The sequence below is a fragment of the Mandrillus leucophaeus genome, unplaced genomic scaffold (assembly GCF_000951045.1).
Source record: "Mandrillus leucophaeus isolate KB7577 unplaced genomic scaffold, Mleu.le_1.0 Scaffold77, whole genome shotgun sequence".
Taxonomy (NCBI): domain Eukaryota; kingdom Metazoa; phylum Chordata; class Mammalia; order Primates; family Cercopithecidae; genus Mandrillus; species Mandrillus leucophaeus.
This window is the reverse complement of record NW_012108363.1, coordinates 6,421,459-6,435,030: the sequence shown is the minus strand read 5'-3', so window position 1 is coordinate 6,435,030 and position 13,572 is coordinate 6,421,459. Positions and strand designations below refer to the sequence as shown.

Here is a 13,572-nt window from a genome sequence, read left to right as displayed (position 1 = left end):
GATTCTCCTGCCTCAGCCTCCCAAGTAGCTGGGATTACAGGCATGCGCCACCATGCCTGGCTAATTTTTTATTTTTAGTAGAGATGGGGTTTCTCCGTGTTCATCAGGCTGGCCTCGAACTCCTGACCTCAGGTGATCCGCCTGCCTCGGCCTCCCAAAGTGCTGGGATTACAGGCGTGAGCCACCATGCCTGACCAGCATAGTGTTTTCAGAGTTCATCTATGTGGCAGCGTGTATCAGTAGTTCATTACTTTGTATTGCCAAATAATTAATTGTATGGATATGCCACATTTTACTTATCCATCCATCCATTGATGGACACTCAGGTTATTGAGCTATTTTGAATAATGCTGCTATGAATATTTGTGTTACTTGCAAATCTTGAATCTACACATTTTTCTGTGTGGATATTTGTTTTCAGTACTCTTGGATATACACATACCCGGGAGTTACTGGGTCGAATGGTAATCTGTGGTTAACGCGTTGTAACACTGCCAGATTACTGTCCTGACTCACTTCATAGATTACCAAGAGTATGTGTGTATGTTCCATTTAATTCTCATAAAATTCTATGAGATTATTATTATCGTGATTTAACAGATGACTAAGTGGAGAATTTTAGGATAAGTGATTTACAGTAGACTAAAGGGCTAATAAGTGATGAAGCTGGTATTTTAGCCCACATGTTTATGTATGTATGTATGTATGTATGTATGTCTGAAGTGAAGTCTCACTCTGTCACGCAGGCTGTGAGTGCAGTGGTGCAATCTAAGCTCACTGCAGCCTCTGCCTCCTGGGCTCATGCAATTCTCCTGCCTCAGCCTCCCGAGTAGCTGAAATTGCAGGCGCCCGCCACCACACCTGGCTAATTTTTGTATTTTTAGTAGAGACGGGGTTTTGCCATTTTGGCCAGGCTCATCTTGAACTCCTGACCTCAGGTGATCCACCCACCTCAGCCTTTCAAAGCGCTAGGATTACACGTGTGAGCCACCATGCCCAGCCTTGAGCCCAGATATTTGGACCTTGAGTTTAGGTCTCTTTCCACAGTAACACTTCCTCAGTGAGATGAGTCATGACTGTATTTTTTCACATGAGTTTTTCATGCTGTTGTCGGTTTTCCCATCTGCTCTGCTTATTATTAAAAATTGATATTAATCATTTTCCTGTTTATGAGATAGTACATGGGCTCTTACAAAAGTGTGAGCATTATAGTGCTGTAGGACTTTTTAAAAAGTGAAGCAAAACAATCCAGCCCCACAGAGCACTTGCTATTCATAGCTTGGTGCATGTTGCACTGAAATTTTTTTCAATACGTAATAATGTAATCACCTGACGGGTTTTTCCTGTCCATGGCACAGACAAAACCAATTCACTGAGACAGTGGTATTGCAGTAAAGAAGGAGTTTAATCAATATGAGGCCGCCCACAAAGGAGACAGAGTTACTAGGCAAGTCAGTCTCCTCAAAAGCGTGGAGGTTAGACTTTTTTCCAGGATAGTTTGGTGGGCATGGGGCTAGGAAATGGGTGCTGATTGATTGGGGATGCAGTCATGGAGTGTAGAAAACAGGCTTCATGTGCTGAGGCTGCCTCTGGGTGGGGGCCATTGGACCAGTCAGGTCCCAAAAGTCCAGGTGGAGTCAGTCTGAAGAACTTCTCAAAAGACCAATCTTACATTCTACAATAGTGTTGGCATTAGTAAGAGCAATTGGGGAAGTCCCAAATCTTGTGACCTCCGGCCACGTGACTCCAAAGTAGTAAGGGATTATGGAAAATATGCCTACATCTTAAGCAGAATTCACGCACCTCTCATAATCCTAACCTTGTGGACTTTCATTAGTTTCACAAAGGCAGTTTAGTTTTGGAAAGGGCTGTTATCTTCCTTGCTTTAAGGTTAAACTGTCAACAAAATTCCTCCCAAAGGTTGCTTAGCCTGCATCCAGGAATGACCAAGGACAGTTTGGAGGTTAGAAGCAAGATGGCGTCAACTATGTCATATTTCTCTCCTGTCATAATCTTTGCAAAGGCAGTTTTGATAATATACTTTCATAACTATTTCTGTTTTGTTTTTTAACCTATCTGCTGTACATACTGTTTTGCTACTTGCTTATTTTCTTGCTAACGTTATATCTGGGTGGCACATAGCTCTGCCCCATTCTTTCTAAGGTAGCCATCCATCTGTTTGGGAAAATGTGGCCTGAGGGTGAGTTCTTCTCAAACTCATTGTGTATGTGAGTCACCTGGGAATTTTGTTGAAATGCAGATTCTTATTGCATAGGCCCAGGGCGGGACCTGAGATTCTGCATTTCCAGTAAGGTCCCCAGGTGATGTCCATGCTGCGGGTCCATGGACCATTCCATAAGTAGTGAGGACCTGGGGGCTTCTAAAGCCTGGTGGCACCCATCTGGTTCCTCCCTGCTGAGGCTCTTTTACCATTTCAGAATGAGATGCTGGAGGAAGGACATGAGTATGCGGTCATGCTGTACACCTGGCGCAGCTGTTCCCGGGCCATTCCCCAGGTGAGACTGTCCTTGCTGTGTGTCTCTTTCCCCTCCAGAGGGCATTACTAACCCCAACTTCATCCCCAAACCAGAGAGCTGAGTCAAGCAGGTCCTCTTATCCAAGGAAGAACTTGGAAGACATTCAGAGAGCTTCCCATAAAAGTGATGACGGGGACCCATGTCGAGGGACTGAAAACACATTTGTTCAATATATTTTATTTCCAAAGCAGTATATGGTAACTACATGACACCAGAACCACTGCAGAGGGTATGAAGTAAAAAGCAAGATGTTCCCACTGCCTCACCCCAACCACCCAAACCCACCTCCCGCCATAGGATGGCCATGTACACTCTGTGACATACTCTTCTGGATCTTTTTCCTGGCATGAATATTATTTTGTAAATTATTATTTACAAAAATGTATTGTTTCATGTTTCTATTGTTCTGCCACTTGCTTTTTTCCCCACTTAATTCTTACTTACTGACTTTTTTCATGTTGACACGTACAGATATTTTTATTACCATCAGTGCCATCAGCATGTAATTAGCGGGTCCTATGGCAACAAAGTCAGCAAGCCACAGGTGTGTAAAGAGAAACTATTCCTGCCCCTTCATCCTAATTCTAGGCCCCAGCAATAACTACTATTAATGATTTGGTTTGCATCCTTTCAGATTTTCTCTGCCTGTCTTATATATGAGCACACATGCTGTCTTGTTTCACTTAACAAAAATGGGACCTGACTATTCTGTCACTTTTTTCACCTGTTTATGGTGACTTTGTTTCCTGGTTACATAGAATTGTCTCATTCCTTCTAACAGCTCACAGTGATATTATGTGATTGTAGCATATTTTATCCACTTAATCGTCAACTAGTGGATATTTAGCATGATGCTGCCATTGTAAGACTTTCTAAGCAATAGTGTGAAGAATGTCCCTGTGCTTACCTTGGCGCACTCTTCAGATCCCGTGTATCCATTAGCAGCCTTGGTGTGCGCGTTGTGAGGATGTCTGCCATGGGTTTCTGTTGTGCACACTGGTGAAAACTGCAGAGCAGGGGAAATGGGCGTGGGTAGGTCTAGGGGAGCTTTGTCCCAGGTGTATCCAGAACAATGGAAAGAACATTTCTCTCTGCTTAGAATCCAGCTGGACCCTGCTGGAGTGAGGACAGGGGAAAGACTGAAGGAGGGAGAGCTTGCAGATCAACATGAACATGTCAGTAGCTCACGGACAGGGCACAGAACTGAGAAAAAGGAAGGAGGGTTTTGTTCTTGGGACGAACTGGTTCCTTTCCTGCAGCCAGTGTCTGGGGAGCATTTCTGCCCCCTGCCATCCTGGTGAAGCAGGGGCTACCCAAATCTCCTCTCGCTGGGATGAGCAGATCAGTTATCATCCAAAATCAGGTATATTTGAGAGTGAAAAAGAGTCCTATTAATAAGACCACAGGGCCATACATGGTGGCTCATGCCTGTAATCCCAGCAATTTGGGAGGCTGCGGTGGGAGGATTGCTTGAGCCCAGGAGTTCAAGACCAGCTTGGACAACATAGTGAGACGCCATCCCTACACAAACTACAAAAATTCGCTGGATGTGGTGGTGCATGCCTGAAGTCCCACCTACTTGGGAGGCTGAGTTGGGAGGATCACTTGAGCCTGGAAGGTTGAGGTTTCAGTGAGCCATGATCATGACACTGCCCTCTAGTCTGGATGACAGAGCAAGACCCTGTCTCAAAAACAAAACGAAACAAAACAAAAAACAGTAATAAAACAACAGGTGTGAACCAGGACTGCCTGGGCAAACCAGGATGTGTGTGCCCCTACCGTCCCCCACAGGTGAAATGCAACGAGCAGCCCAACCGAGTAGAGATCTATGAGAAGACAGTGGAGGTGCTGGAGCCGGAGGTCACCAAGCTCATGAAGTTCATGTATTTTCAGGTGAGTGGGGAGGGGCAGGTCTGCATCTGGAGAACTGAAAAGACCCCTAGTCGTCTAATCATTGGGGTCTGCAGTTTTTTTGCCATGTTATTTATTCACTCAGCAAATGTTTTTTGACTGTGCCTTACACACCCCTGAGTGAGCAAGACAGATGAGTCTCCCCGTCCTCGTGATTTTCATCCTAGTGAGTATGTGAGTGTGTTTTGTGTAGGAGGAGAGACAGACAATAAGCAATACACATTAATATTCAGGGAATAATAAATTCTCTGAGTAAAATAACATTTTGAAAAGTTCTGGGTGTGCCTGTGGTGTGGGTGCTGCTTTAGGGACAGCCTCTCAGGAGGTGGCATTTGAGCTGGGACTCTAGAGAGAGAGACTGACCTGTGGTGACCAGGAGGAAAGGGTTTCAGGCAGAAGGTATCACAGAGGCAAAAGCCTTGAGGCTGAGGCTGGAAGGAGCTTGCTGTGTTTAAGAAATAAAATGAAGGGCCTGGGTGTGAGGGAAATGGGAAGGTGGGGTGTGGGTATGCAGCCTGGGCGGGGAGCATGGCCTTTGGAGGCAGAGAAGCCCAAGTCACATCCCTGGTCCTTTCACTCTCGAACTGTGTGCTTGTGAGTTATTTAACGTCTCTGACACCTTGGGGTTGTTCACCTTGAAAATGACCTGCTTCACAGGTTTATGGTGAGAATAAATGAGGTCTGTTTGTAAAGAGCCAAGTGGGACCCTGGTCAGAGTAGGTTTCCCAAATTGCAGCGGCTGTTAGCATCATGGACCTGCCTTCGGGAGCCCAAAATCTTCTGGGGAAGGCAGGGCCAAGAGAGAAGAACTATCTAGAAACTGATTGAGTGTGAAACTGTGAGTCCCCTGATGAGGGGTATTTACAGAAGGGAGGATCTGGAATAATTTAGAACTATGCTGTCTAGTGCCATAGCCATTAGCCACATGTGGGTACTTACCTTAATTAAAAAAAGACAACATGAAAAACATAAAGATTAAAAGCTAAACATGAGTAAAAATAAAATTTTAAAATCAAAGCATGAGGTAGGTTGGAAAAAAATGAAACAAGACACTATGAAAAATTCAGTTCCTCAGTAATCCTAGGCACATTGCAAGTGCTGAGTGGCCTTGTGTGATGGTAGCTATCGTGTTGAACAGTGCATGTGTGGACCATTTTCATCCTCACAGAGTATAGTTGGACTTAGACTCTGGAAGGAGAAAGTGTGACTTAGTCTTTGAAGGAAAGGACAGACTGGCTGGTTGGGCCTCTCAGGCCTATGGAAGCGGAGTGGAGCTCAAGCGGGGCCATCGTTTCTCTTCCCCCTTCTTTCCCTGCTTTCCTTTTCTTCCTCCTCTTTCTTTCTTGTTCTTTCTGGGTTACTACAGTAGCCTCGTTTTGTTGTTGCTGTTCAACTGCCTTTTAAAATGTATGGTACCAGTTTTATAGACATATACTTAACACATTCCATATAATTTGCCCATTTAAAGTGGATAATTTAGCAGTTTTTAATATATTCACAGAATTGTGCATTCATCATCGCAGTCAGTTTTATTTATTTATTTATTTTTGAGACAGAGTCTTGCTCTGTCGCCCAGGCTGAAGTGCAGTGACACTGGCTCGGCTCACTGCAACCTCAGCCTCCTGGTTTCAAGTGATTCTCCTGCCTCAGCGTCCCTCCTGAGTAGCTGGGACCACGGGTATGTGCTACCACACTCAGCTAATTTTGTTTTTTGTTTTGTTTTTTTTTAGTAGATATGGGGTTTCTCCATGTTGGCCAGGCTGGTCTCAAACTCCTGGCCTCAAATGATCCACCCGCCTTGGTCTCCCAAAGTTCTGGGATTACAGACGTGAGCCACCACACCTGGCCGACAATCAATTTTAGAACATCTTCATTATCCCAGAAAGAAATCCCACACCCTTTGGCTGTCACCCCATAATACCCTTGTCTCTGCCCGCATCCCAGCCTGAGGCAACCACTAAGCTACTTTATGCTTCCATGGATTTGCCTCTTCTGGACATTTCATATAAACTGAATCATACATGTGGTCTTTTGTGTCCATCTGGCTCTTTTCAGTTAGTGTGATGCTTTTAAGGGTCATCCATGTTACAGCCTGTGTCAGAATTTCATTCCTTTTCAGGACTGAATACTATTCCATTGTATGGATATACCATATTTTATTTCTCCATTCATCAGTTGATGGACTTTGGTTTATTGCCACTTTGGGGCTAGGATGAAGAAACATTGATCATTCACGTACAAGTTTTTGTGTGGACATATGTTTTCATGTCTCTCGAGTAGAGACCTAGGAGTGGAATTGTTGAGTCAGATGGTAACCCCACCTTTAAGCCTTTAAATACCCCCTTAACTATTCTCTCACTTTTATTTTTGCACCCTAGAGTCTGTTCTCCCCACAGCAGCCAATGGGACTCTTTTAAAATATAATTCAGGCCATGTTATCTGGCCTCAGAACCTCTCATGTCTCCCCAACTCATGCAGTGCCCAAGCCCGAGCCCTCACAAAGGCCTACAAGAGCCAGTGCCCTGGCCCCATCTCTCTGTCTCCTGGTGCACTCACTCCAGTTCAGCCACCCTGGCTTCCTTCCCATCCCTGGAACATGCCTCAGGGCCTTCACACTGACCATTAAGTTACCCTGTATGCCTCTTTTTCCTCCTCTTTCAGCTTTTCCTGAAAGTCACTTCTTGAGGATTCTGTCTCTGATCTTCCTTAGAAGAACCCCTCTGAGCCCTTCTCCTCAAGCTTTCCTGCTTTGTTTTTCTCCATAGCACATACCACGTTCTAACAGATCTATGCATTGTTTTCTGTCTTCTCTCACTAGAATGTAAACTCCTAGGCCGGGCATGGTGGCTCACACCTATAATCCCAGCACTTTGGGAGGCTGAGGCAGGCAGATCACTTGAGGTCAGGAGTTCAAGACCAGCCTGGCCAACATGGTGAAACCCAGTCTCTACTGAAAATACAAAAAATTAGCTGGGCATAGTGGTGCGTGCCTGTAATCTCAGCTACTCGGGAGGCTTAGGCGGGAGAATCACTTGGGCCCGAGAGGCGGAGGTTGCAGTGAGCCGAGATCGCGACACTGCGCTCCAGCCTGGGTAACAGTGAAACTCAGTCTCAAAAAACAAACAAACAAAAAAACTAGAATGTAAGCTCCTGAAGGCAGAATTTCCTTGCTTGTCTGCTTTTCTCTTTTGTTTCCTGCTCTACCCCAGGACCTAGAATGGTGCCTGGCACATAGCAGATGGCCATTAAATAGCTACTGGATGAATGAACCTCTTTTTCTCTCTGCGTGTCTCTCTCACTCTTGGTCTCTACCACCTTATTGACTGGTTTCTGACACTGTCCTAGGTGCTGGGAATGCCAAAATGAATAAGACATAATGCTCAGCCAATGTATGTTGAATGAATGCGTTGATTTGAATCACTTGGGGGCAGGTTCCAGGCTCCCCTCTAGAAATCAGCTTTGGATTTAAGGACTCCTCTGAGAAAATTTGCCTGGCAGATTTGCCTTTCTCCAGAGGGCTGGCTCTAAGGAGGGCCCTAGAGGAGCCTGCACCCTGCCCCTACAAGGGAGCACAGTGAGCCGCCCCAGGGGACCTTACTCGCTGCCCCTCTGCCCCCAGCGCAAGGCCATCGAGCGGTTCTGCAGCGAAGTGAAGCGGCTGTGCCACGCCGAGCGCAGGAAGGACTTTGTCTCTGAGGCCTACCTCCTGACCCTGGGCAAGTTCATCAACATGTTTGCTGTCCTAGATGAGCTAAAGAACATGAAGTGCAGCGTCAAGAATGACCACTCTGCCTACAAAAGGTCAGGGCAACCTCCCCTTCTCCCTTTCCCCAGCCGGGCCCCTCCTCCAGGGCTGCCTGCCAAGTGGAGGAAGAGGATGGAGCCCCTCTCACCTGCTCTTTCTTTGCTACCAAACTAGCCATCCCCCAAACACAGCAGGGCTCGGCCTGATTCAGTGTGGTTTGAGGAACAGGGCATAGAGCTGGGCCTTGGAAGAACTTCATCTTTGAAGAGTTTTATGTCTCAAGATAGAATCAAATCCTCATTCCCCCATCTGTGGAGCAGCAGCATTTTACGTTACCCCATGTAATATGGAACCAGTAAGATCATCACAGAATGGTTACATTAGTCATTTTCTGCAAGAATCATAAAGCCAATTCAAACAGTGTATGTAAAAGAAGGAAATGAATTGGCTCACAGAAAGTCCAGGCACACCTGCACGCAGGCACTCAGATGATGATGTTAAGCTGGGTGCCTCCAGCTCTCAGCTCGACCTCCTCCTCTCCATTGGCTTCATTCTCAGGTCCGTGGAGTCTTCCAGCAGCTTTCCTCAGGCCAGTGCAGCAACCCCAGCTTCTAAGGAAGGACGGGATGCTGCTTCTTCCAAATTAGTATTTGGAACTCTGAATATCCTCCCAGGGAGGATTGCCTTTGATTCAGCTTGAGTCGTATGCTAAACCTCCTGTCAGTCTCTGGAGGTGTAGAGGTGGGGATACGCTGATGGGATGGTTGCTCGCCTTTGGAGTTCAGGGTCTCCGCCAGCTCTTAAAAAGATTAGTCAGGAGAGGTGTCTCACACCTGTAATCCTAGCGCTTTGGGAGGCCACGGCAGGCCCATCACTTAAGCCCAGGAGTTCGAGACCAGCCTGGGAAACATAGTGAGACCCCATCTCTCTTTTTTAATTAAAACAAACAAACAAAAAGAACTGAAAGTGGGGGAGGAGTCGTTCCAGAAACCAGTATACAGCCACCCAGAAGTCTCTTGAGAGGGATTTGCTGTGCCTTTGATAAAGGCATCTCCTTGGGCTGCAAGGTAACCAGAGAAAACAGACTGATTCTCACAAGTTTACCTTCCTGAGTCAGCTGTGACATCTGGTGCTGTCCAGCAGGCAGGGCCCCGTCTCAAGGCTGACTTAGAAGTTGACAACTTTACAAAGTTTTTTTGTTTTGTTTTGTTTTGTTTTTTTGAGATGGAGTCTCACTCTGTCACCCAGTCTGGAGTGCAATGTGCAATCGCAACCTCTGTCTGTCAGGTTCAAGCGATTCTCCTGCTTCAGCCTCCGGAGTAGCTAGGACTACAGGCGCCTGCCACTGTGCCTGGCTAAGTTTTGTATTTTTAGTAGAGACAAGGTTTCACCATATTGGCCAGGCTGGTCTCGAACTCCTGACCTTGTGATCCGCCTGCCTTGGCCTCCCAAAGTGCTTTTTATGGGTAGCTTATTGCATAATATATTCTACCAAATTTTCCCCAGCTGCAGCCAGACTGCTTCTGTCATGGCCGCAAATGAGATTCTCTGCAGCCCAGCTAGGTCATGAGCAAGACGGGGTGTCTTGTCTGTTTTCACAGTTCGTGATGACACAGGTGGCACCATCTCCAGGTTAGGCTGGGAAGTCAGGCAGCCGCAGCTTTCTCCCATCAAGTCCTGCTTGTGTTCCCTGTGCCCGTCATCCCATCACCTGCAATTCTGTGAGGTTCCATGGACTTCTGTTTTCTATACAATGCTTTGCTTTGGAAATGTTGAAGTTTTCCTGTAAATAATGGAATACACAACAAGTGCATTCTAGCATCCTACCTGCGCTGCTTCTCCATAACTTACCATGCAGCCTCACTGGAGGTCACAGGAGGGTACAAGGATACCATTTTACTCCCTGTTTCACCACTCCTGGCTGGTTGATGGATTGCTAGTTCCCCTTAAACTATCTGAGATTTCAGAGATTTTTAGTACATTCCCGCCTTTTAATTTAAGGGGTCCTTATTACAAGGGTGTAGACAGCCCCAAAGCAAATGACTTCAGAACACACTCTGTTTCGACATTAGCATTGCCTGGGATATTCAGAGCTCTTTAACTTCCAGGATGGTGTCACTCTGGGTTAGGTGGGCATGGGAGCCCGTGAGGCATGGTTTAGGCTGTTGTGCCTGGACAGTCCTCTCTGCAGCGCCCGCTATCTATGTTTCAGGGCGGCACAGTTCCTGCGGAAGATGGCGGATCCCCAGTCTATCCAGGAGTCGCAGAACCTTTCCATGTTCCTGGCCAACCACAACAGGATCACCCAGGTGAGGGCAGACTCCTTGTTAGGCCTGACCTGGTGTCTCGGGGTTACAGGCAGGCATGTAAAGGTTGGGTGGACCACGAGCCCAAGCAGACAAGCTCGGTCTGCAGCTTCCGTCTCCTCTGCCCTCCGTGAGAGTGAAATGCAGCTGAGGACTTAAATCTCTCCTCCCAACCCCAGGTGGCCCATTCACCCTCTCCAGTTGTCATTCTCGTGAAGCCCTCTCAGCCAGTGCTCTGACCCTGCATCAGGGTTGAGAACGTGGGGTCTGGAGTTAGGCAGCCTTGTTTTCTAATCCTAGACCACCACTGACCCACTCTGTAAGACCTGGGGCCAATCTAAGCCTCAGTTTCCTCATCTGTAAAATGGGTCTGTTATTTTGAGAATATTATGAGAACCCATCTCATAGGACTGTTGTGAGAAATAAATGATACCAGTATATGAAAAGCCCTTAGCATGCAGATCCTGACAGATGTTCAGGGCCTAGGAAGACATAGTTGTTATTGCTACCACTGGTTTGCCAGGGCACTCCCCTCAGCTGCCATTTTCCCATTTTGCCCAACATAAGCAAGACAAGCATCACTTGTCTTGCTTTCTGTCACTTCAGCCTAAACAGGCTCTAGCAAGAATGTCTGCAGGACTCAGGACAAAACTGAGGGGATCCTCCATCTTCCAAGGGTATTCACGCTCAAATCCATATCACAGAGGCCCTTGGGTTGACAGGGCCCTTGCCACTCTTTGTTAACTGCAGAAAGCTGTTCAGTCACTGAGGCCTCAGGTTTTCTTTCTCTTGCCTGTGGGAAGTACCAGCAGTGTCCTCCTCTGCATACCCTGCAGGGTCCTGGTTGGTCCCTTTGGAGAGAAAGGGCCTGGAGTGGGGACCTCAGACCCTTCTCTAATAGATGTTTTTCTACTGCTGTGTCCTGCCGGGAGGGAGACACCTGCCCCACTCCCCACCACCAGCTCTCCTCCCCCGGGTGGGGTTTTGCTGCCATTGTCTGAGAAGACATCCTAGATAAACCCACGTCCTCCAAGCTGAGCTGAAATGACAAGAAGCCTATTGCTGTCAAACTGAGCTGCTTTTTAGCTCAGGCCAGGAAAGCACTTTCTAACCATCAGAACTGCCGGGGAATTAAATAGGGGGATGAGTTCCTTGCCATGGGAGGTGTGCAGGAGTACTGTGGGGACATCGAGGAGAGGATTCAGGCATCAGGTGCCAGCTGGCATGCAGGCTGCCCTCCCTGGAGCTGTGATTCCTGGCCATCAGTGGGGACCACACCTGCCAGCTGTGGGCCTTCTGCAGGGGTGCAGGTGAGGGCACAGGATACATGCACTGCCTAACCTGAGGGTGGCGCTGCTGTTCAGTGTCTCCACCAGCAACTGGAAGTGATCCCAGGCTATGAGGAGCTGCTGGCTGACATTGTCAATATCTGCGTGGATTACTACGAGAACAAGATGTACCTGACCCCTAGTGAGAAACACATGCTCCTAAAGGTAAAACTCCCTTGAGGCCACACCCATGGGGCCTGGGCTTACCCTCTCACCTTCTTCTTATTAAAAATCCTTTTTAAAAAACAATGTTTCTTTTTTTCTTAAACATTGATACAGATCTTACTGCACAGAATGGTTTGTAACCTGTTCCTTTCCTATAGTATAATATACCATAGTCACCTTTCCAGATGTCATTAAGGCTATTTCTACAATGTTATGTTTAATGACTGCCAAGTATTCCATTGTTTTGGAACATTGTCGTGTAACATATCCCCTATGGTTGGATATTTGTTTGCTAAACTTCATTGAACACCCTTGTAGCAGTTTTTGTGCACATCTTTTTGTCAAGGCCAACTTCCTAGAAGAGGATTTGCTGGCTCAAAGGGAAAAACAGAATAAACCTTTTTTTTTATTTATTTCAATAGTTTTTGGGGAACCAGGTTTTTTTTGTTGCATGGAAAAGTTCTTTGCTGGTAATTTCTGAGATTTTGGTGCACCTGTCACACAAGCAGTGTACGCTATACCCAAAGTGTAGTCCCTCACCCACCTCCCTGCCTTTCCCCCAATTCTCCAAAGTCTATTATATCATTCTTATGCCTGAGCACCCTCGTAGCTTAGCTCCCACTTATAAATGAGAACATACAACATTCTGTTTTTTCGTTCCTGCGTTACTTAACTTAGAGTAATAGCCTCCAACTCCATCCAGGTTGCTGTGAATGCCATTATTTTGTTTCTTTTTATGGCTTAGTAGTATTTCCTGATGTGTATATAGAACACATTTTCTTTATCTGCTTGTTGGTTGATGGGCATTTAGGTTGGTTCTATATTTTTGCAATTGTGAATTGTGCTGCTATAAACATGTGCGCCAGTGTCTTTTTCATACAATAACTTCTTTTCCTCTGGATAGACACCCAGTAGTAGGATTGCTGGATCAAATGGTAATTCTGCTTTTAGTTCTTTAAGGAATCTCCATACTAGAAAACAAAATAAATCTTCAAGCTTTTGCTACATTTTGCCAAAGTGATCACAATTGTTTCATCAGTTTACATGTTTCATTCCAAAATTGTCATATTTATTGTTTTGAAAAATCTGGAATATACAGCAAAGCATAAAAAAATTTAAATCTCTCACAATCTCTTCACCAAGAATTAACACTTTTAGCATTTTCTTTTCCAAGGTGGAGTCTCATTCTGTCTCTCAGGCTGGAGTGCAGTGGCACAGTCGTGGTTCACTGCAGCCTCTAACTCCCAGGCTCGAGCGATCCTCCCACCTGAGCTTCCTGAGTAGCTGGGACTATAGGCACATGCCACCACACTCAGCTATTTTTTTAAAACAATTTTTTGTAGAATCAAGGTCTTCCTATGTTGGCCAGGCTGGTCTTGAACTCCTGGGCTCAAGCAATCTGCCCGCCTCAGCCTCCAAAAGTGCTGGGATTACGTGCATGACCCACTGCGCCTGGCCTACTTTCAGCACTTTTATGTATGTCCTTCTAAGTTTTTTGCTATGCTTATATATTTTCAAAATTTGCAATCTGCATGACCATGTATCCATTTTATCTCATGTGACTAAATTTATTTGGCGAT

At 46.2% G+C, this 13,572-nt stretch overlaps 1 protein-coding gene across 3 annotated transcripts in view; it reads left to right on the top strand.

Moving 5' to 3' along the window:
• CYFIP2 (cytoplasmic FMR1 interacting protein 2) overlaps positions 1-13,572 on the top strand; it is a 133,328-nt gene that overhangs the window by 26,301 nt on the left and 93,455 nt on the right. For 2 of the 3 annotated variants that reach the window (XM_011966703.1, XM_011966704.1), the window contains exons 4-8: positions 2,439-2,516; positions 4,329-4,430; positions 8,068-8,249; positions 10,406-10,502; positions 11,864-11,992. In XM_011966703.1, the coding sequence (XP_011822093.1) occupies positions 2,439-2,516; positions 4,329-4,430; positions 8,068-8,249; positions 10,406-10,502; positions 11,864-11,992 (588 nt within the window). The remainder of the gene's footprint in view (positions 1-2,438; positions 2,517-4,328; positions 4,431-8,067; positions 8,250-10,405; positions 10,503-11,863; positions 11,993-13,572) is intronic. The other variant, XM_011966705.1, reaches the window with a different exon arrangement.